This window comes from Haliaeetus albicilla, chromosome 12 (assembly GCF_947461875.1).
Source record: "Haliaeetus albicilla chromosome 12, bHalAlb1.1, whole genome shotgun sequence".
Classification (NCBI taxonomy): domain Eukaryota; kingdom Metazoa; phylum Chordata; class Aves; order Accipitriformes; family Accipitridae; genus Haliaeetus; species Haliaeetus albicilla.
Genome location: NC_091494.1, coordinates 12,985,643 through 13,006,963, shown reverse-complemented (window position 1 = coordinate 13,006,963; position 21,321 = coordinate 12,985,643). Strand labels below are relative to the sequence as shown.

The 21,321-nt window shown below is 42.0% G+C and overlaps 1 protein-coding gene across 3 annotated transcripts in view; it reads left to right on the top strand.

The window, feature by feature from the left end:
• Positions 1–2,147: 2,147 nt before the first annotated feature.
• Positions 2,148–21,321, top strand: part of MYZAP (myocardial zonula adherens protein) — a 79,516-nt gene continuing 60,342 nt past the window's right edge. The window contains exon 1 of one of the 3 annotated variants that reach the window (XM_069798132.1): positions 2,148–3,453. Coding sequence is in view for 2 of the 3 variants with exons in the window: in XM_069798133.1 (XP_069654234.1) it covers positions 18,067–18,150 (84 nt within the window). In the remaining variant the exon portion in view is untranslated. Of the gene's footprint in view, positions 3,454–12,323; positions 13,899–17,961; positions 18,151–21,321 lie in introns of those variants that run through there. The other 2 variants (XM_069798130.1, XM_069798133.1) reach the window with 2 other exon arrangements.

Below are 21,321 nucleotides of genomic sequence, written 5' to 3'. Positions count from 1 at the left end.
AGAGCAATATTCTTTAGAGATTGCTAGGGTTTATAACATACTTAATTTATTCTTTTTTGCATAACGTGCTGATTAGGTCATATATTGAACCCTCTGACCCTACTATGTTACACTGGGGAAAATGTCATTGTTATTTCAAAATTTATTTGTGAGCACTGGGCTATTGAGAAAAAGGTATAGAAATGAAAAGAAAGGGGGGTTTGTATTATAGGTTTTTCTTTTAACATCTAAGAACAGAAAGACTTAATAAGAAGGGGAGTAAAGTTCAACAGACAAGGTCAAGTGCAGTAGTGAATTGGGCTCACCTACCTCAGTAGAAGCATGACAGCCCTTTAATGGTTAATACCAGTGAACCTCATGTGAGGTCAGCAGAGACTGTATGTTTTACGTAAGAGGGAATATTCGATCTTTTCTCCACTTCTAATAACAATTTGCTGGTTTATTCAGATCCTGAAGCTTCATGCCATTAGCAGAAGAACAGGCAATAAAAAAATTTTTACTTAATTTCTGAGCACTGGTGAATGATGAAAGTTTAAGCTCTCCCAGTTGCCAATAGGAAAATTATAGGAACACTAGATAAGCGCAGAGAAGGGACTCATTACAGGTAACTTGAGTTTTTCTATGCTTTCTGTGTACTTCTCCTTCTTAAGCAGAATGGGCTTTCTGAACAACGCTTTATTTATTAGGTTACAAAGTTATTTTCACTAGTTCCCATCAGTCCTTTTACTTAGGTTGCATACAGTCTGGCTAGGACAAAACCTACCAATGGCATAATGTGAAGTAAGGGAGGAAATATAGACAGTAAGAAAGATCAACACAGGATCCAGTTCTGATTAATTTGATTTTGATCTTCTCTTCACTCCTCTTAAAGAGCCTGGCACTGAATGTTGCTTAAGCCATCTTAAACCTACAGAGACTTAACTTAGGCTGGGATGAATGTAAGATTTTATTGCCAGGGAAAGACTGTAAAGGTATCAAGATCAGGATGGTAGGGAGCACACTGAAGTAGTACACATTGAAGTAGTGCTAGGAAATGCTTATTTCCTATATGCATTTGCACCAAAGATTCTCAAGAGAGTCCAGCTGGGACAAATGATAGTGCTGAAAAAGGAGCAGCATATGTTTCTGATATTTCTGTGGATGCACTGTTAATGGAGACTGAGTTGCATACCCCTGTGCAGCATGGGTAGTTCTGTTTTGCAGAAATGCTTTCAGCATCTTTAAACCTTGGATACCCAAGTGCCTGCCAGTATCAGAAGGATCTATTTGGTGTGACTCATATTTTATCTTACTTTTTTTCCCAGAAAGAAATTGTGAGTATAGTTCTTTGTTTTCCCTTGGATTTGGCATTTTGTCAAAGATGCGTTGTTTTGTGACAGAGAAAGAAAATATTGCTGCCCTGGGAATAGAGAGATGAGACTGTTTGGGACTCATCCCTGAAAAAACTCAGTCTGTGCCAGAGATGAAATTTACTCTTTTAGAAAGTAGTTCCACTGTGCATAGGAGAGCTGATCTGTTGACTAGAAGTTTACCTCTCACACCCACAGAGCTGACTATTCTCAATAAAGTCTTTTGGTTAGAATACAGCAAATACTATTTAAGGAAAAAGGACTCATTGGGTATTTGTGACTAGAGCATGTGAGAGCAAATACACTTGCACACACACACATTCTGAAGGCAGAGAGAGATGGGTGTGCATTGCTGCAAGTGCTGTATCATCTGATTTGGTGCCTGCCTGAAAACATAATCTTGACTGTTTAAAATTGGTACACAAAGTCAGTGGCTATGGTCACACTGTGGTTACTGTAAATCCTTCCCAGTGCAGACCACCTTCATCTGAGCTCTGGCATTTTCTTGGATATCTGCTGTGTAAAAGAGCTTTTTGAGAGCCCCAACAAGCCTCTTAATTTGTCTTTTAAACACTTTACCAAAAGGAAAACAAAGGAAGCTGAACCATCCAGAGAAGACAGGGTGGTCTAATAGTTAGAAGTAGAGCACTGGGAACCAGGAGGATTCTGGTTTCTAATCTGTTTGAGCTGCTGCTTCAGTCCTTGACCTTCTCATACTTTTGTCAACATGCCTAGAAAATGGAGCACAAAACTAGACCTTGAAAACTGATAATGTGTCTGCGTTGAAACTTCCTGTATAAAAAATGTTAGGAGGAAATGCCAAGGATCTGATTTTTCAGCATATCTGCTTTCTGTGCTGTGTTTAGCCTGTTGCCCTGCAGGCTGTGATATGCTGCAATGCTTTCCAAGTGGGGAGCTGTTTTACCTGCCGCACTCTGAGTTTGAAGGTCTTGTGCTGGCTCTGCAGTAACCAGCAGGCTCTGTGGAGTGACTTTGCTACAGAATGACAGCCTTAAGTCTAGATTTCCTTGCTTTACAGGGAGTTTCAAATTTGTTTTTCTTCAAATAAGAAAATGGTTTATTGTGTAACAGGTAGAATGGCTGTGACAAGAGAGATGGAAAAAATAAAGTCAGTCCAGTAAAACTATGTAAAAGCTGTAACATCAGCCAACCAAAGGAAAGAAGCTTCCTGAATCAGGCTATGTTTACTTTAAACACAGCTCACTGTGCCTTGCTATTTCAGTACATATTGTGTGTGGTATCCAGCTATTTTAAAGATAAGATCAAATTCACAATTCAGATCAAAATGTTTCTCCTAGCTGTGAACTTATTAAGCATTACTAAGAGTCACAATGGAAGACCATGGTCTGTGTGGTGCTGTATGTGATACCGCATAAGGATAAATATTTGTCAGGATGTCCAAAGGCAGTGTGAGCCTCTTATAGAGCTCAAGAGAATTCATCTCTTCCATTTTTCTGGCATCCTTTGGCTAGGAAACTTTTTCAGATGAACTGAATTTAATAAGCATTGTGGGATAAGCAGAGAAGAGAAAAGAATGAGTAAGAAATAGGGCCACTATAGCTGCTGCATGTATGAGGGGAAAGGAATCTTTGTAGGTGTGCACACGATAAGCCTCCTGTATGCATGTACCACACTGGTGCTATTGATGCAGAGGGGGGCTGGCAGAAGGAAAACTGCAGTCAACTTAATCGACCTCCTTTCCTCTTCTGCCCTTATTGCTGTTGCTGGCTTCTTTACTGAGAAAATTAACTATAGTGGCATTGGGAAACCCCTACTCAGTAAGCTGGAGTCCCTCATATTCTCTGCAGGAGAAAGGTAGCTGTAAGTTTGTACGTACGTAACAAACCAACTTAAAATGCTCACAAACTCAACTGTTTGTTTTTAAAATTAAACAGGTTCCATTTAAAGACATGTATATGTCAACAAGTATGTGTTTGCAATAGGTCCCATGAAAGTATTTTTTCAAAGCCAAAACTGGATTTTCATCAGACCTGTTGCCCTGTGATAACTGCCATGAAGCAAGCCCCAGCACCATCACTGCTGGGTTGGCTACTTACCACACAGTAGCCCTACAAAGGTGCAGGTAGGTATCTCAGGACTACCAATTTGTGCTGTGCTGTGGTGTGCTTTCTAACATTGTACCTGACTGACGGTCTCTCTTGTACTTCCCAGCTGTGGTCCTTCCTTCATCAGTGACAAGTGCAGACACTCTGTTGGAAGACGCAATGCATGGCATTAGATGCACCAGGGTAGAGAGGAAGTGAGGAATCCTGACCACCAGATGTTTGGAAAACATAGAGTTAACATTAGCTTATTCACAGCAAACACAGGTTCCCAGGTGCTGAGAGAAAGGTCTGGCTGTTTGATAGGTAGCTGTTGGGACATTCTGCTTTTTGGGGCAAGTTTGGAGTTTTGGGGGTTTTTGTTTTGTTTTTTGTTTCAGTCAGAGGAAAAAAAACCCAAAACTGAGCCTGGAGAGGTTTCTCTCCTGGTTGTGTTCTCTAGATGTCTGTTGGGTCTTCTCTCTCTTGTGGGTGAAGTCTTGACTACATGTATGGGATTTTACTTTACTTATGTTTTTAGCTTACCTTGTGTCCACAAGTAAAGTGAGAGGCAGGCAGTATCTGCAGTCCGCTGTGGTGACGTTGCCAGGCTGGTAATACAGGAAATGTCATGATGCACTGTACGCATGATATTAAACACCTATCTTTCAGCTTATTTGGGCAAAACAATGAGTTTTTGTACTCATGTAATTACTCTTACGTAGCCTCTTGTTGCAGTGTGTTTGTATTCACCTGGAAGGCTTTTACTGTAAAGCTTCACAATGCTGTTTCCAGGAAAGGCAGGTGGTTATGACTCAAAGTGGGATGACACAAACCTCAGGAGCCTGTGTATAAACTGCAGCATCTCTAGATGTCAGTGTGCCATCAAATGAATGACATTATCAGTTGCATCTGAAGGGCAGTGCAGGTGGCAGGAGGGAATTGAATACCTGGCAACTCAGTGGGGCAGGGAGTTTGCCTAGATCTGTTCTATATGGCGTCACACTTACCACCAGTGCACAGGATTAGTAACTCCTGGATAGAGGAGGTCTCCGGACCAAGTGATTAAATAGACCTGTACCTCCTATACATGCCAAGCCTAGAGCATCAGATATCAGGTAACTGAGCTTTGATTCCACAGACTTTTGTAAGTCTTGTCATTTTAGCTTTTCTGCTCAAGAACATAAAGATACCATCCAGCCATAGAGCATACAGGTGATACCTGCTGCACAAACTGCAGTTACACTTCCTGAAGCATACATGCGGTGACATGCTGCTGACCCCAAACATTAAGTGTGCACAGCTGCCAGAGACCAGCTGTGGGGCCCTTTGCGCATCCTCTGCAACTGAGTGCAGAGAATCAGGTAAAAGCAGCGTGTTTTAACTTTGATTGGCACTTTATCTAGCCAGTGCAATTGTTCTCATCACCTTTTATAATTTTTACAAATTTAGAAGTAATATGGAGGGGAAAAGGGATATTGATACCCATTGACTTTGCTGCTCCTCTGAAACTTTTCTGTGCCTAGCAGAGCTTGTCATTTCTGGCTCTTGAGAAAAATTAAAAAAAAGAAAAAGCCACAAAAGGGGAAAGCTGGTGCAAGTTTTTTGGAGAGAGAAGGACTATTTTTCCGCCGAGAACGTTTGAAAGTCTTAAAAACCGTGGGAACTGCAGTCGTGACTAAGATGCCTCAGGTAAGTCATTCTTGCCACCAAAGGCGCCCGGGGGAGCGCGCCCCGCAGGTGGCAGCAGAGAGCGGGCGGCGTCTGTGCCCGTGGCCAGGCCATGGCCGGGGTGGGGGGGTGCCCCTGCCTTGGTCTCCGAAGTCCTGCTGCAAATGTGGGTCCTAATCCCATTTTGCAGGTTTGTTTTAATACATCGTGAATTGGTTTTCATGATGCGATGCCTTCTGTATAACATGACCGTATGCATTTTGCCAAAATACAGGGGTTTGTTGCAAAGAATCTCACGCTTATATCCTTGAAGCTCGTGACCACTTCCCATGGGGGTGATAAATTGCCCAGTGGCACTACTGTCTTATTTTGTTGCTGGCATCCTTCAATATAGTGAGGATGGCAAAATTCATCCCTCTGCACTGCTAAGCAGCCAGGGAGTTCTGCTGTGGCTGTCATTGCAGCTGACGTATTGCACCCTCCCTGTTGACTTGTGTTAATTATGCCCTAGTAGAGCAGCTTTTGTCTTGTTTTCCCAGGCAGCAACTGGTGTGGAGCCAGTCGTGATGCTCCATCTGCAAAGAGGGTTCATATATAAACAAATCTAAAAGAGAGATTGACAAGGCAAAGGGTATCTCGAAGCTTTGGAGTCTTGAGATTGTGCTTCTGCCAGAGCACAAGTTTCTTGCAAGAAAGATGAGGGCAATTATTTAATCCGCCTTGGATATCAATTCTCCAGTGCTGAAATACAATATAGAAGAGCCAGGTTGCCATTCAAGAGGTAGTCTGTCAGAAAGCGACCTGCTGCTCAACAAGTATCCTTTTCAGTATAGAATCGCAGTCAAAATAGCATTCAAGATGTTAAGGTGCACGAAGTGACTAATGTGACAAGGGGTATGGTGCTTTCCTTTGAAAGTGCTGCTGCTGTAAGAAGTGCTCAGATACTATTGCATGACTCTAAGTGGACAGAAAACTGAGTGGTCCTGAGTCTGGAGAAATTAATTTATGAAGGACAGAAAGAGCATAGATAACATCTACTCTTTAGCGGTTTGTAACGCTGTAACGAGACAAATCACCAGAATAGAACAAGGAGAATCAAAACTGGTACTTTTTCTGTACAGCAAGATTAGACACGCTGGTGCCGATGGTGATAATTTAGGAAGAAACAAAAGTTCATAGCTGGTAACAATGCCCATTATTCATTAAAATGTGTCAGCAGGAGTTACTAAACCTATAGTTCAGGAAGTAAGCCAGTCTCTAATGAATAGAAATCCCAGGAGATATTTGGAGGGAGTGGGAGGATAATTAACATCTATCTCCTGTGAAGTTCTTACATATCTTTCTGAAACAGGAATCCTGGCCACTGACAGAGAAGATAGACAGCAGCTGTGATGCAGTCTGGGCATTTGTACTACTCTGTATAATACTGAGTGATGATCTGGGAGGCAATATGAGGTAGTTTGTGACTATAGCTGGACTGTGACTTGACAGAAAGAATTTATTGGAAACCAAGTTGTCTTTTGCCTCAACATTTTAACATGTTCTCAAACAAATGATTTTCGATACCGCCTTAGACCTGTGTTCATTCCACCTAACTTCAGGCACTGACCTAGGAAGATGTCAGCAGTGTAAGAAAAGTTATAAGCAGGTATGTTCATGCTTTCATTAGGGGACTGGAACGAGTTCCCTACTTTATATCACCAAGCTCTGTACAAAATCATGCTGTTCTAGCCCAAGGGAAACCTCAGAATTTCTACACAGGGAAAACCTAATCTTTTTGGAAGGTTTTACATTAAAATGATCAGATGGTATTTACCAAAAGAGACCTAAAAATTCAGCCAAAGCAGTTACAAGTGTCTAGACCATATGTGGCTACAGAAACAGTGGAATTCAAGTTATATTTATGTAACAGCATAAGTCAGTGAATTATAACCTTTGTGTTGCTGGTACCCAAACATGCTAACTTAAAGGTAGCCAAGGAATCTGGTACTGTCAGACAAAGAGCAACCTAACCACAGGCTGAAAACTTTCCAGAGAATTTGATGGGATCTGTGGAAACTATGCCAAACCCCTGCAGTATTAATAGAAATATAAATTAATAAATAACATCAGCCACAAAAGGTTAAAAACTGAAGAAATTGTATAGATTCTGTAGATGGGGGAAACAAAAGATATTTGAACTATGCCAGCAGTGCTATTTTGGCAATACAGAAGGAGATTCCAAACAACCTTAAAGCTATGTGGTTGACAATATGCACTCAAGAATTATCTGTGGATGTGGGCCAGTAGCAAGCATGCAAAAAAGCCCACCTTATTTCAGGTATCCTTAATGCTGGTGTTCATCTGTATGTGTGTTTGTGTGGTTGTCCTGCACTGCAAAAATCTAACCTAGAGATGCAGAAGTTAATGTCAGGTTCCCATCAGTGTCAAAACTATAGCCAAATATCCAAATAGGTTTCAACTCATTATTTTTCTAGATTGCCATCAGAGAATCACCCTTATTCTGAAATGATTCGAAATCTGAGGGTGAGATCCTGTTTATGGTTACAGAAGATTTATGCAGAAAAGACATACCATTAAACAGGAAGATTTGGCCAACTGGGTAGGACCCAGAAAGTGTTCCAGTTATACTCATCTTCCATTGCAATTTATGCCCACATTGGCCACTGTCCCTTGCGTAAGCCAGTGAAAGGAAAACAATATTCTATTGAGAAATCTGCTTCAACTTTGTCTCCCTAAGGACAGGAACAGAAATGCTTAGCAGGAATACAGTTCCAGAGGGCACTTCAATGTTTGTCCACTGTTAATTCTATAGGATCTTTTTGTCTTAAGTATTTTATCTCTCTTGTTAATTCATCAAAATACTAAACGTGTGTGTTAACACAGGAGACCCACAAAATTCATAGAGATTCCATAACTCCAGTCGTATGAGGAGAAGTGGGAAATGTACCAAAACTCCTCCTTAAGAGCTTGCTAGCCTGTCTGCTGTCAGAATATTTTGGTGTACTTTTCATTCTAATGCTTTAGCAAAAGTACACCATATGTCATAGGACAGTGGATGGAAGTGTTTGTTACTCCCCCAAACGGTTTACTCAAATAAAACGAGCTAGAGAATGAACAACCATCATATGTTTTCAATGTATCCAGTGCATGCTATTAATGTATCAATATATTATAGCTTCTGTACAACATCTGCAGGAATTACTGGGAATTTTGCTATTGATTTTGTAGAGAGGAGGATTGGGCCTTGTGTTACTGTATTAATAATTTGGTAAATATTTCTCTAAAAGGTAGGAATATAGAAATTTCCAAGGGCAGAGTGATGGTCTAACATCCTGTTTTCAACAGTGGTCAATTCTCAGGGCCCCATAGGAAGGCAAAATACCCTCCTTTCCTTCCCCCTATGTCTAGTGTCAGTTGTGTCACAGGAGACTCCTGTCAGCCTCTCTCTGATCATTGCTAGCCTCTGATTTCATGCTAGCTAGCTCACCATTTTGTCTGACCCAAACCTCATCCTGTATACATATCTGTATGTCTCTCTTCCTTCAATGCTAGTAACTTCTTTGTTCAGTGACCTGCAGCAGCAATGGATCTCCAGGTTAATTATAAAAAGCAATAAGATAGTTCCTTTGTACTACTTTAATTCTATTAACCCACATTAATATCCAGAGCACCTCCATTTACTTCTCGGTTATTATCAGACAGATGCTAGTAAAAATGAGAGCAGAAGTAGGGCAATTGTCTTTTAGTGATTTTTTTGTGTCTTTCTGTTCTTGTTCTGCAGCAGGGAGAATAGGTGTTCCAGACAGGTCTGTTCTAAGCATTCATTACTATCCATACCCCTCATATCTGCTTTCTCTGCTTACATTAGAAGAGCATTGCAGTTCTAAAATCGGCAAGATTAAGTTGTACTAACTAAAAGACATTGTTAATCAACTGTCATGCATGTGACTGTGTATGTGTGCATTTAAAAAAAAGCTTTGTGAGTTATACTTAGACAAAGCTAATGGGAAGAGAACACCCCTTGCAGAAGCTGCATTTTGGAATAAATACAGCAGCCCTATAGCGCTCACTTTCCATGCTGAAATACTTATGCAAAAAACAAACCCGCAACAGGGAAGAATTTAAATACGTCTTTTGAGATATGCCATTTCTGTTTCCCCCTGCCGGGTGAAGATGAGATTCTGCCTAAACAAGCTATAGGATATGTGCCCTATTAGGCCAACTAAAGGAGGCCTAATAGAATCCCATGTGTTGCTCAGTCCAGCCACTCCGGTAGATTTTCAAGCTTTCAGGTAACTCCTCTCAAAGATTTCCAGAGGTGGGAATGGTGCTCTATTAACCTATAATAAATACACTTCTTGAAGAAGCAATCTAGGTAGGCCAGAAATGCAGCAAAATGCCTAAGCATAGTGAAGTTATGAAAAAGAAGAGCAGTTAATCATCCAGGGAAATTCAGTTTTCAAGTTAATGCTAATGACACCTTTTAGAAATCTCTATCTACAAAATTAAATATAACTAAAATTAATTTGGGCAACTAAAGACTTCATCAACAGACATGGTTTGAAATCTTTTTACAAAGGCATGTCAGAAGCACTAGAGATAGGGCCAGGCATCTGAATAGAGTAAGATAAAATGGAGTTAAGAGTGATAGGAAAGAGAATCGGCCTTCCCCAGAGCCTGCAAAGAGTTTGTCATAATATAGTCACTGTGCATGGCTTTCTGTGTATTTATTTTTTCCCTGCATTTCCCTTGGATTCAAGTAGTTACGTAAGGCTTAGTAAACTTTAGGCACATTCTGAAATGCAGGGAAAGCAAAAGAATGTTATGGAGACTTCTGCCATCCAAATCTCCTGATTGGAATAAATTTACGGAATAAGTCAAAACCCAACAGAAGTGAATGGGTCTTTCAAGTCATTTTAAAGGTCTTTTGATCAAGTACTCACTACTTTTTGTTGTGGTTTTCTCTGGAGAGAGAAACCTGATGGGAATAGTTCCACTGCAGAAACATTTAATTTCGTAGTAGAAATATTAATTTCTGAATTATGACTGATCTTGCAAACTGGTTTATTTGCTTCTGTAGACCAGCCTTTGTCACTCAAAAGCCACAGGTTTATTTAGATTTCACATTATCATCAAGCAGGCAGAATGTCAGGAAATCCTGCTGTACTGGTCCAAGTCACTGATACCGGTTTGATCTATTTCAAAGTCTGTAATACTTCTTGAAAGTGCCTTCCTGGAATAGTTCAAATCTCTTCCTCTGTGATCAGGACCCAGAACCATGCTACTCAGCTGCATTCTTGCTAACTGGATGAGGCACTATATGCAGGTGAAAGAAAAACATACTCCTTCTGGCCTGAAGTGGCCTGAAGAATGACACATTGGAAATCTGGGGAGTGACCATCTAGATTCACAGATACAGTGTGTGACCAAATATATAAGTGGTTAGGTGTGTGAATCCATTTCCTTCCTAGGACTGAGTCTGTCATTAGAGGGGTATTTCTCTAAGTAATATTTAGTCATTGTGGTTGAGCTATTAGTAAGTACCCTTAACTATTTAGTCCTCCCTATGCTGCCTCCTAATAACTTCAGTTAGGCTCAACAATGTCTTCTGTATTGATTATAACTTTTTACTTCTTTTTCTATTATTGTAATGACTTATGCCCAGAGGAAATGAGACAATTCTTGATGACAGGATAAGAAAATTTCATTATACTGTAGATACACATAGGTCCACTAGAGCATTTTTTGGAGCTGGAGAGACCAAAGTTTTCCTGATCAAAGTCCCCTGATGTCAAGAGTCAGTATGACCTGATATTTTACAGTTAAAATACCTCCCCTTCCACCTTATTTTCTTTTAATATAACTTCTAATAAACTTCTTTTTAGTATGTAGAAAGAAAATAAATAATGGAACCAGATCTTCCACTTGTACTTCGCAACTTTTGTGCACAGCTCCCTGTCCCAGCTGTGTGTGAACTGGCAATGGGCTGGGCGAATCATTAAGAACTGCTGAATTCCCATGTGTATCATTCTGAGATGGGGAACATGGAGGCCCTAAACCAGATCTAAAACAAGGGGGAAGCCAGACAACCAAGAACTTCTCTAGCATCTGTGCAGATGTTCTAGATAAATGCCATGTTGCTTTGTTGGTTAGAAAAATGTTCCATCATACTCTGCCCTGAAGCAGGGCTGAAGTCCACCACTTGCTATTCTGGGCTTCTATCATAAAATAGAGCTGAAACAGAATAGAGTTTTTTTTTCCCCTTCTTCCTTTTCTATGTTTCCTTTCCTGTGGAGAAATAAAGGCAAAATGTGTCTCGTCTTCCCCTTTGTAAGCTAAAAGAAGTCAGTCAAATACATGTAGTGATTTTCTGTCCTTAATGCTCCCACTCCCTGAAATATGTCCGTGCCTTACACTTATAGAAGAACTTGCACTCCACAATTTATTTCTGCCTCTAAAATTTCCTTACTTCCTGCCACAATGACAATGCTGAAATCAGTCTTTTGGAAGAGGTCTATCCTTTGATATCTCAAGAGAGTGGAATGTGATTTTAAAGGCAGCTACCTAACAATATAACTGTAGTGTTAATGGTGGGGTGTGCCTGTTTTCTGCTTTCCTACCTACCTTAACCAGTTCAATTACGTGACCTGGCCAAGTCACACCCCTATGTGAACAATGCTGCTGCTCCTGTGCTGTGTTATTTTTACATGACATTTGTGCTGAACTGTCCTACTTGCATGGACTGACTAAACCAAAACCTACTGCTGAAGTATGAATGACAAGCTTCTAGCATTGCACGCATGTCTCAGGCCACATTGCTATGGGCTACGACCCAGTTATTAACTGAATGGGAGACCTACCTGAAAGAGGAAATGGTGAAGATGAATCAAGGGGTGGTACTTTTTCTGCTGAATCAGAACTGGATTAATGCCCTATATGCTTCAGAAAAATCTGAAGAGATGCTATCTAAATCCCTAAGAATTTGTGACTGAAAAATGACAGTGCTATTTTTTCATTCATTTGTGGCCACATATCCATGATAAATGAAACTGCCCTGTGTTTGTATTTTGTAACTCGCAGTTGATTTTGGTAAGGTCCAAGCTTTTATTTTTTATTCAATGAAATAAAAGCCATGACTATAGCTGTGTAAATATTATGACTTACTGACATGCTCAATCAAAAGCCCTCCCAAATAAAGCTAAAAATATCTCTTTTTTTTCCTGAAAAACATGCCCTTCTAGGGTTTTGCAGCCTTCTTTAAAATCTTAGAAGTAATTTCTGTTCCGCTATAAATTTTTAACAGTCTGAGTCTGCAAATCATAGCTACCAGGTGTAATCCTCCTTTTTCTAACTGCTAGGTGCACAAACTGTATGGTACACGCTGACATACATAAATATGCATAAAGGTACATGGCAGAATTCTGTTGATATTATAATTACCTGACTGGCTTCTATAGTCTTGCTCTATGTTCTTGCCCAGATACAGCTTTGAGAGACTAACCCATTCTCTTATGTCCTTTCTGTCTCTTCCAGAGGAAATGATAGTGCACATTGCATTGTTTTATTTATTGAGCTACCTAGCATTTTGTGACTTTATTGACATATAGTTAAAAATTACTTTGAGAACCTTAACAAGAAGATGGATTTTAAGTAGGAAGTAGGACATCAATTAAAAGCAGAAAACATTAAAAGAAATATTTATTGCCATTATAGTCTGTCACTCTACATTATCAGTAAAGATGGAATCAAGCTGTTATTGCAAGTAACTCCAGGAATTTCTTTTTTTATTCAATTCAACCATAACTGAAATAATCACATAAAATAGGTACTGATGGCTTTGCAAAATAAAATGCATATTCTGCATTTCAAAGTCCTGGTGTGGGAATTCCTAATTATAGATTTGTATATGTGAGGTCAGCAGGGGAGGCTCCAAGTTGCTGTAGTAATCCTGTATTAGCCATGTGCCAAGAGCGTTAAGTGATAGTTATATTGATAGGTTTGGGAAGTAATATAATGCTTGTAGCTAAACCAAGCTGGACATTCAGATATTTGTATGTGTTATGTCACTTCAAAAGGGTAACTATAAACCACAGTAGCTCCAAATGCAGCGAAGATGTATTTGCCAGTGAAAGATTAAATATTGCTCAAGAGAAGAACTGTACAATATTAAATTTTGGGTTGTATATTACGTATAAGGGGACCTATGACTACCAAATTTGGGGGCTCAGTGTCTGATATGTGTCCCCAACAAACTGTTTTATGACTGTTAGCAGGCTAAAATTTTCATGCTAGGCGTAATGCCCAAAAAAGAGAGCTTGAGAGTTACATGATGCTGAGCTAAGTGTGTGCGTGTAGAATACAAGGGTGAAAGCTAGCAGAAAAAAGAAACAGCTCTGAGGAAAAATAGGTGATCAAGCCCACAGGTCTTACCGAGTCTGGTTCTGAAATATTTTACATGCATCTGTCCATTTGATAATCTCTGCTATAAATGGGTTTCATGCCTTAGGGATGATGAAGGCAGAATAGATTTTAATCCCCCTGGAAAGCAAAGGCTATTAGAAGTTAATTATAACACCTCATTTTTGTAGCAATACAAATGGGACTTTATAACCTTAATGACCACAGGTGTGAGTTCTTTTTCAATTTGTAACTCTGCAATTATTCCCAAATCCCACAGGATTAATATTCCAGTTGGAACTTTTCTTCTTCCTCTGGACTCTGTCAGCAGTTAGCCTGAAGATGGGGAGATTTTGATGAAAAAAAAAAAAAAAATCAGCCTTTTATCATGCCCACATTTAGGCAATTTGTTAAGGTAAGACCAGGCTACCCACTCCTGCAGTAATTCTTTTATTATCTGCTATTCTGTGAGGGCAGACCTATTTCCTGCTCCATGTACTGTATGCTCTGTTGCCCATCTTGTGACCAAGGGCTTTTCATATAAAGGCCTGTTGATTCTGTGACATCCTGTTTCATTTTTCCCACAGCACAATGATCTTTGGGCCTCCTAGGAAAAAAACGTATCAGTAACGCTGGTGGTGGGGAACAAGGTAGTCTGCAAAAAAATGAAGAAGGTGCCTACGCTTTAAATTTCTTGCAGTTTCTGTGTAGTTATATTAGCTGCTCTACAACAGCTATTGTTCCAGATATTAACACTATAGTATCATCTTGTAATTAACCTGCTGTGCCTTTGGATCATTGCATTCACAAAGCGCTGGCAAGTTTTGAGCTGAAAGCTCAGCATCCTGGTCAGATTATGTTCTGCCACCACATTGTATATCGTCTACAAGCAGTCTTTATGACTGTATACCTTTTGTGTAGTCTGTCCGACTGTAAAAATCAGTAGAATACTGTTGTTTTAGCCAAACTAATTCCCAAGTAGTGATTTACTTTTCCACCATGCTGTTCCTATAAGCTAGTGCCAAGTCCAAACTACAGACAGTATTAAATGCTCACAACAGCGTACTATGACCCTTGCAGGGAAAAGGAGCTGTAAACTGTGGTAAATCTCCTTCAGACTATTTCAGAACCAGGGAGGTAAGGTCACGGGTCCTGGCAAACAGGGACAAGCTGAAACCAAGCAGACATTTCTCCCTGATATCTCAGGGACTCAAAGAGGGAGTGACTCTATGAATAGTCACTTCATGGCTTAAGTCTCCATTGGAGGTGAGAGAGAATGGCAAATGTGGAATAATGAGCTGCAGCCAGAAATACACGCAGAGCTTGCCCTAGGCAAGGACAGATGCTGGGCACGAGAGAGCTCCTTTCAGAGCAGAGGAGAACTGTTGCTTCCTAGAAGCCTGTCATCTTTACCACTACTGGTGGGGAGTCTGTCATGTCAAGGCCGAAAAGATAGTGGTCAGAGGTCCTGTCATAGCAGAGCTATCAAGAAAGCAAACCCACAATTCAAGGGCCTCCTGAGTCAGTAGTTGTAGACATATCTTCATGTTTTATAGCCCTCATAGCTTGTCTTCCTATGAGTTTATCCAGCTGCTTTTTGAGAGCATTTACACTTTTCATAATCAGAATATCCTCTGACATAATTTAATTTCGCACATAAATGTGTTGCCTGGTTTACTTCAAATCCATTGTTCCCAAGGGTAGGAAATAATGAATAGCCATTCCCCATTCACTTCTACATACTAGTCATCATCTTCTACGCCTGTGTTGCCCATTCCTCACCATTGTCTTTTGTCCAAGCTGAAGATCCCAAATCTGTTTATCCTGTCTTTATGCAAAAATAATTCTATAACTTTGAGCTTTTTTGCAGCCCTTCTGTGTACATCTCGTATTGCTGCAACATCTTCTCTTGAGCTTCCTTTTTCCTACCTGGGGGTACCAGGTGTTCACTCAATACTAGCAGCTGGCTCCATAATCCCTGTAGTGTATCAGAGCTTTGCGGATGGTGAAAAAGCTATTCCAAATGTTGTTTTCATGCAAAGACAGGTATTTGTTGATCTTTTTTTTTTTTTTTCTGGAGTCTCACTTCTACATGTTCATCTCAGCCTTGGCAGAGCTTAGAGATTATAAGGTATTTTCAAATGTTTACAGTGCACATAGGATCACACAGCCTACACAAGGGCTGAAGAGACTGCAGGTGGGTGCATGGAATACACAGCCAACTAGCAAGGCAGAAAACAAATTAGACTCCTTACTACATTTGTGCAGCTTGCTGACTGGGGGAAGGGAAGGAGATGGATGATTCAGAGAGTATCCAAAAAAGCAGACTACTAACCATGCATGCAGGTTATTCTTTCTTAGAGGATTTTAATTTGAGGATGTGCTAAAAATTAGAAGATGCTCCTGTTCAAACAGATATTGGTATATCAGGTAGACATGTCCTGCTGCTGTTTTCCAAGAAATGGGGAGAGCTGCTAGTAATGTAGACAAAACTGAGAAAACTATATTTGTATTATCCGTGGACAAGTCTTTCCTTCATCTGCACCAGTAGGATTTCCTTCAAAGTTATAAAAATTCTCAGAGTTGATGCAGATCTTGCAAATTCTCCCAGAGATCTGATACTGTGCCTTATTCTCTCATGCTCTAGCGTATGGGAAGGGAGGTCCTTTCCCATAGTGTGGCACAAGTTTCATCTCTGTGCCTGTTCTTAGAAAAGCAGTTCTCTTGTTTGTGCCTTGCAGTGACTAGACAGCCCTGTGTACACACCTTTTCCTAGAGGGGAATAAAGTCCAGAAGGCACAACTTTTCACTAACCAGGAGAATCTCACAGATAGATTAACTCCTTCCCAGCTGAAACCACAAAGGCCACAAGCTGGCTGCGGACCAGAATTTAAAGTGAGGCATTTGTGCTAACCAGAATGACCAGGAACAACTAATGACCACTGCTAAGGGACAGCCCAGTGGGTAGGTGACATACTTGCTAAACCTATTCTCCACCTGCAAACCCACTCTGAAAGCAGCATTACAACCAGGAGTTAAGACAGTGGATGATTCATACGGAAATGCAATTGTTTGTAGGCACAAGACACCTTCCCACAAAAAAAATTGTGTAACATGCAGCCAGTCTTGAGTTGAGAGAAATCCAAATACAAGTGGTTGTTCCATCTCACGTGCCTTGGGCTATATTACCTTCCTCAGGTGGAGAAGAGAATAATAGGTGGGAAAACAACAGAAAAGATACTGAATACTGAATGCAGACCCTTTATTCGTTCCTCTGGGCCTGGGCAATGCTTTCTTCCCCTCTTCCTCACATCCTTGTCCTGTTGATAGCTCAGTATCTTGCCCTGGGGACAGGGAACTGAGAGGCAGAAGAGGCATTGTACACAGCGGGTGAGGCATTGGTAGTTCAGTGCAGTTTCCATTTTTTCAATGCAAATTCCCTCTCTTCAGCATTCTCCAAATTGGGAACCAGCACAATCGTTAACATCGTAAGGGGCAAGGACATTGCATAGCCATAACTGTTTTCTTGTGGTCTTAATTATGTCAAGGTAATTACAGGGAGACAGAGGATAATCTATTTCAAAAATGCCCTTATGGGTATTTAATCTGCAGTTTCTTTCAAACAAAAGCATCTCCTTTGGTTGTAACTCCTTTGATTACCGAGGAATGCTCTGCTCGTGACAGACAAGCAAGGCTGCAGATGAAGATGTGTGTGCACCTAGGCCTGCGTACAGCAGTGTAGGGCTACGGTGTTCCCTTAGCCCAGATCCCAGAAGAGCTGAGCATCTGAAATGCTGAAGTCCACACCTGCAATGTGGCTCAGGGCCAGCTAACTCCAGTGCACCAGACTCACCTCCTCGTTGGACCTTTGGCACTCGGGCTTACGCTGTCACTCATGCATTGAGCTGCGCCGGCTTTGTGCCTCTGACCCAAGGCTGTCTGGGATCTGGGTGCTTTCTGATCAGTCTGATACCCGTTCCCAGAGCACGGCTAATAAGCTGACGGGCCTGGGTGGCTCACAAATTGCAGCTGTGGGAAGGAGCAGAGGACAGTGTCCGGCTTTCACACAGCGCTCTCTGGCTAGAGCACTCAGAGGTGGGTACCAGAGAACGGGACTGAGCGGCCTCCAGCGGCTCCTGCAAGACCTCACCCCACTTTCCACCGCCCGAGGGGTGGCCGAGCGATGTATGGACCCGCCTGGGTCTCCTCTCAAAACCCCCCTCCCCACGCTGCACCCCCAACACCCAGAATCCCCGGGAGCTGAGGGAGTGCCACCCTGCACTGGGGCCTCAGCGTCCCAAGGACAAGTTTCTCGTGGGGCAGCGTCCCGCAGCGACTTTGCCCAGTTTCACCCCACGCGAGGCAGCGGGGCGCACGCCAGCGACGCAAGCTCCGCGGGGGCGGGCCGCGGTAGGAGGCGGGGAAGGCGGGGGGGGGGGGGGGGAGCGGGGCTCCGCTTCCCCGGCCCGCCCCTGCTGGGGCAGCCCGGCCCCTGCGGCCGCCCGCGGCCATGTGCGCGGGGGCGGAGCGGCGCCGCCGGCCAAAGGGAGCCGCAGTCAGCGCCGGCCCGGCGGCCCGTGGGGATGCTGCGCTACAGCTCGGGGCTCACGGTCACCGCCACCACCCCCCGGAGGCCGTCCGGCGACGGCGGCCGCGCCCGGCGGAAGGTGCGCGGGGCAGCGCGGGGGGGGGACGGGGACACGGACACGGACACGGACACGGACACGGACACGGGGGACGGCGGCGGGGAGGTCCCGCGGGCGGGGTCGTGGGGCGAAGCGGCGGGTTGACACGCGCGCTCGCCCCCCTCCTCCCCTAGTTTACCTGCGGAGCGATTTTTTTTGTTGTTGTTCTTACTCATTTTCGGTGTTTTCAGGTGAAGCTTGCGGTGCGCGAGTACGTACCTCGTTCGCGTTCGTAGGAGGTGCTGGGAAATGAAGAGCTTTTGGGGTGTCCTGCGAGGCTTTGTGGTGCTAGTCCCCGGTAGTTCTTACGGAAACCTGCGAGGAGGGTGTGCTTGTGTTGGAGACTCCCCCCCCCACCCCCCGAAAATGCGCCTCGGTATTTACAGCTGAGAGCTTGCCTGTCCAGGCTTTATCTGTCGTGAGAAACTCACTGTAGTGATTTAGATGGCAGTAGCAACGTATTTTTATAATCAGGTCATCAAATACAGAAATATGATTTACTGATGTAATTTTTGTAATTTTCATAAAATTCATAAATAATAATGATGTATTAATCTGTTGGGAAATGCTTCTAAAAAGTTTTTAAAACTCTGGCAGATAGGACAGGAATGTCTCTACAGCCACCCTGCTTTAAATAGCCCTTTTTTGCTGCTGTAACCACGCCGCTCTCATTGCGAGCGCGCATCCCATGTGTGGAGAAATAAAGTAAGCGATAAGCTTGTCCTTACAAAGAAATATAATCGCGTGACCATAAGACTTCTTGAATTACTTAGTGATTGTCTTGACACTCCAAAAATATGAGTTCATAATTGAAACAATGAAGAATGTCACGTTGCTGTGTTTTACGTGATAACGGGAAGGTCAGGCTCTTCCACAGAAAAAAATCCCTGGCCTTCATAAAAATGAAATTGCTCACATATGTGGAAAAATTAACGTGACTTAGAAATCATAATTCTGTTCCCTGCATGTCTTCCGTGTTCCCATTGAGTTTTCCTGTTTCAACATTTCTTTAAAAAGTTAAAGTTAAGAGAATTTGTGTTTGAGTGATAATTTTCTTATTTTCATCCCCATGACATATTTCCTAGGGATGATGTAAAATGAACTGTATTTGATACATTCTCTTAAGGAAACGGGTAAAAAAAACTAATTTGCAAATAAAGCCCACTGGGAAGGTGCTGTTGGTTTTTTTTAGTGAAATGTGACTCTCTTACCATGAGTTGTCAAAAGAGGGGAGGAAGACGGTTAGAATAACTGCTGAATAAATGAAAGATGTATGTCACATTCCTGTGTGCCTGTGGTCACAGGAAAAGTGCCCTTTAATTGTGTGGGGAATCTCATAGCAGAGATTTCATAAATGGAGCAGGCTGATCAACAGATAAATGACCAAAGAAAGTACTTTCTTCTTTGCTTTTTAGGACTGACTGAAATTAAGTCCTTTTCTGCTTTCACTTTCAAAAGTCTAAAACTAACATTGGGTCTTAGGCAAAGGGAGTGATTTTTGGCCATTGAGCTGGTAGGTTAGCAGACAGTTACTCAACAAATGTGTTATCCCCAAGCCATTTTATTATCAGACATTAGAAAGATCAATCATATTAAATTCTGGCGATGTTAACTCTAAAGTTGATTTGAAGCTAGATCAGTATTGAACCACATCTTCCCTGTGGGGGGGGTACTGTAAAAATCTTAGAATGGGACTTGTTAAGTAGAACAGCTTGTATTTTTCTATTGCTGTACTAGTAACTTTGGTTATTCTATAAAATGTTGCTCATTATTTTAATGCTACCTGTAATTATTTCAGGACATAGTTAAATATGATCGATGCCTTTCTGGGTGCTTTGTTTTTTAGAAGGGGACAACAAAAAGCTGAAGGATGTTACTCAAACTGAATCTGTTGTCTGTATTTGTTGTAAGTTGCACCCTAGTGGTTTGAGTGGGATGGTAAACATGAACGTGGATTGTGGATCTGGGCCATGAATTCTTAACATTTTTAACTAACCTAGATTGGCTTTTTTCTTAACCGCCATATTGCGGTAGCTCTCATCTATGCTGTCCCACTAGCCTCTTAGAAATTTGGTAAAAGAGCATGTCTTCACTTGTTAATTTCCATTGCACTCAGCAAACTTTTGCTGTCTGGTGTTGCGCTGGGCTGAACCTGTCAGTCTTTGTTTTCCTGTCTGCATATTTGTTTCACAAATGATGTCAGGTGAGCTTTGGAATTACCGCTCGTGGGTTGTTGGTGTCAAAAAGCCAGGAGTGAACATAAAACGTTGGCACAATTATACTTATATTGTTGGCTTGCCAAAGCTGTAGATGCTGCAAATCAAAGTCTGATAGTCTAGAAAACCTGATACCTGGTTCTTCTTCTACCCGGCATTTCTTTTTAAAAGTTACGCTCACAAAGTTACAATGTCGATGACACAAGGGTAGGGTGGAAGTCATGTGTGTCCCTGGTTTTCCTCACTTGTTCTTACTCTCAGTTAGCAGGTGAAGGAAATTGAATCACAGCCTTTTCCCTGCTAGGGGAGTTCTCTTTCATTCTGCTCCCCACTTTCTCTCTGCATAACCCAATTTGTTTCTGGAAATTACTTCTTCATCCTTAGTTGCACGTTATTCTGCCACTGTTTGGCATTGAGTCAAGGTTCTTCCTGTTACGATTTCATTTCCATTTTAAGGCATCACTGCAGCAGTGTTTTCCTGTTGGAGGAGGCCTTGCTGCAATTTCCATGTGAGCCTGCTCATTCATTTGGTCGAGTAAACTTGCCGACAAATGGTACAGTGTGTTGTTTCTTCACGAATCACTGCATAGCGAGAAGAGTATGGGTACAGTATTCATAATTGCTTCTGGAGGTTAGAGGCAAAAACGGTGCCTGTTGTTTTTCCCTTTCAATCTCTACAGTGTTCTTGAATTTTAACAGATTAGTCTGTAGTTCTGTCCTTAGGTAGAGTGCATCATCTGTGGCCTAGGAGGAGCAGGAGTGAGTGGCTACTTTATACATTTGCTGCTGTTTCCCCAGGGATGCTGAGGAAGTCCTATTGTTATAAACAATAGCAAGAGTACAGCCTGTATAAGTTTGTCCTAGCGAGGAACTGGGTGGTACTTTGCCACTGCTGTACAAGCCTCACTGGGCATGACTTCAAGGCTGGAATCCTTAG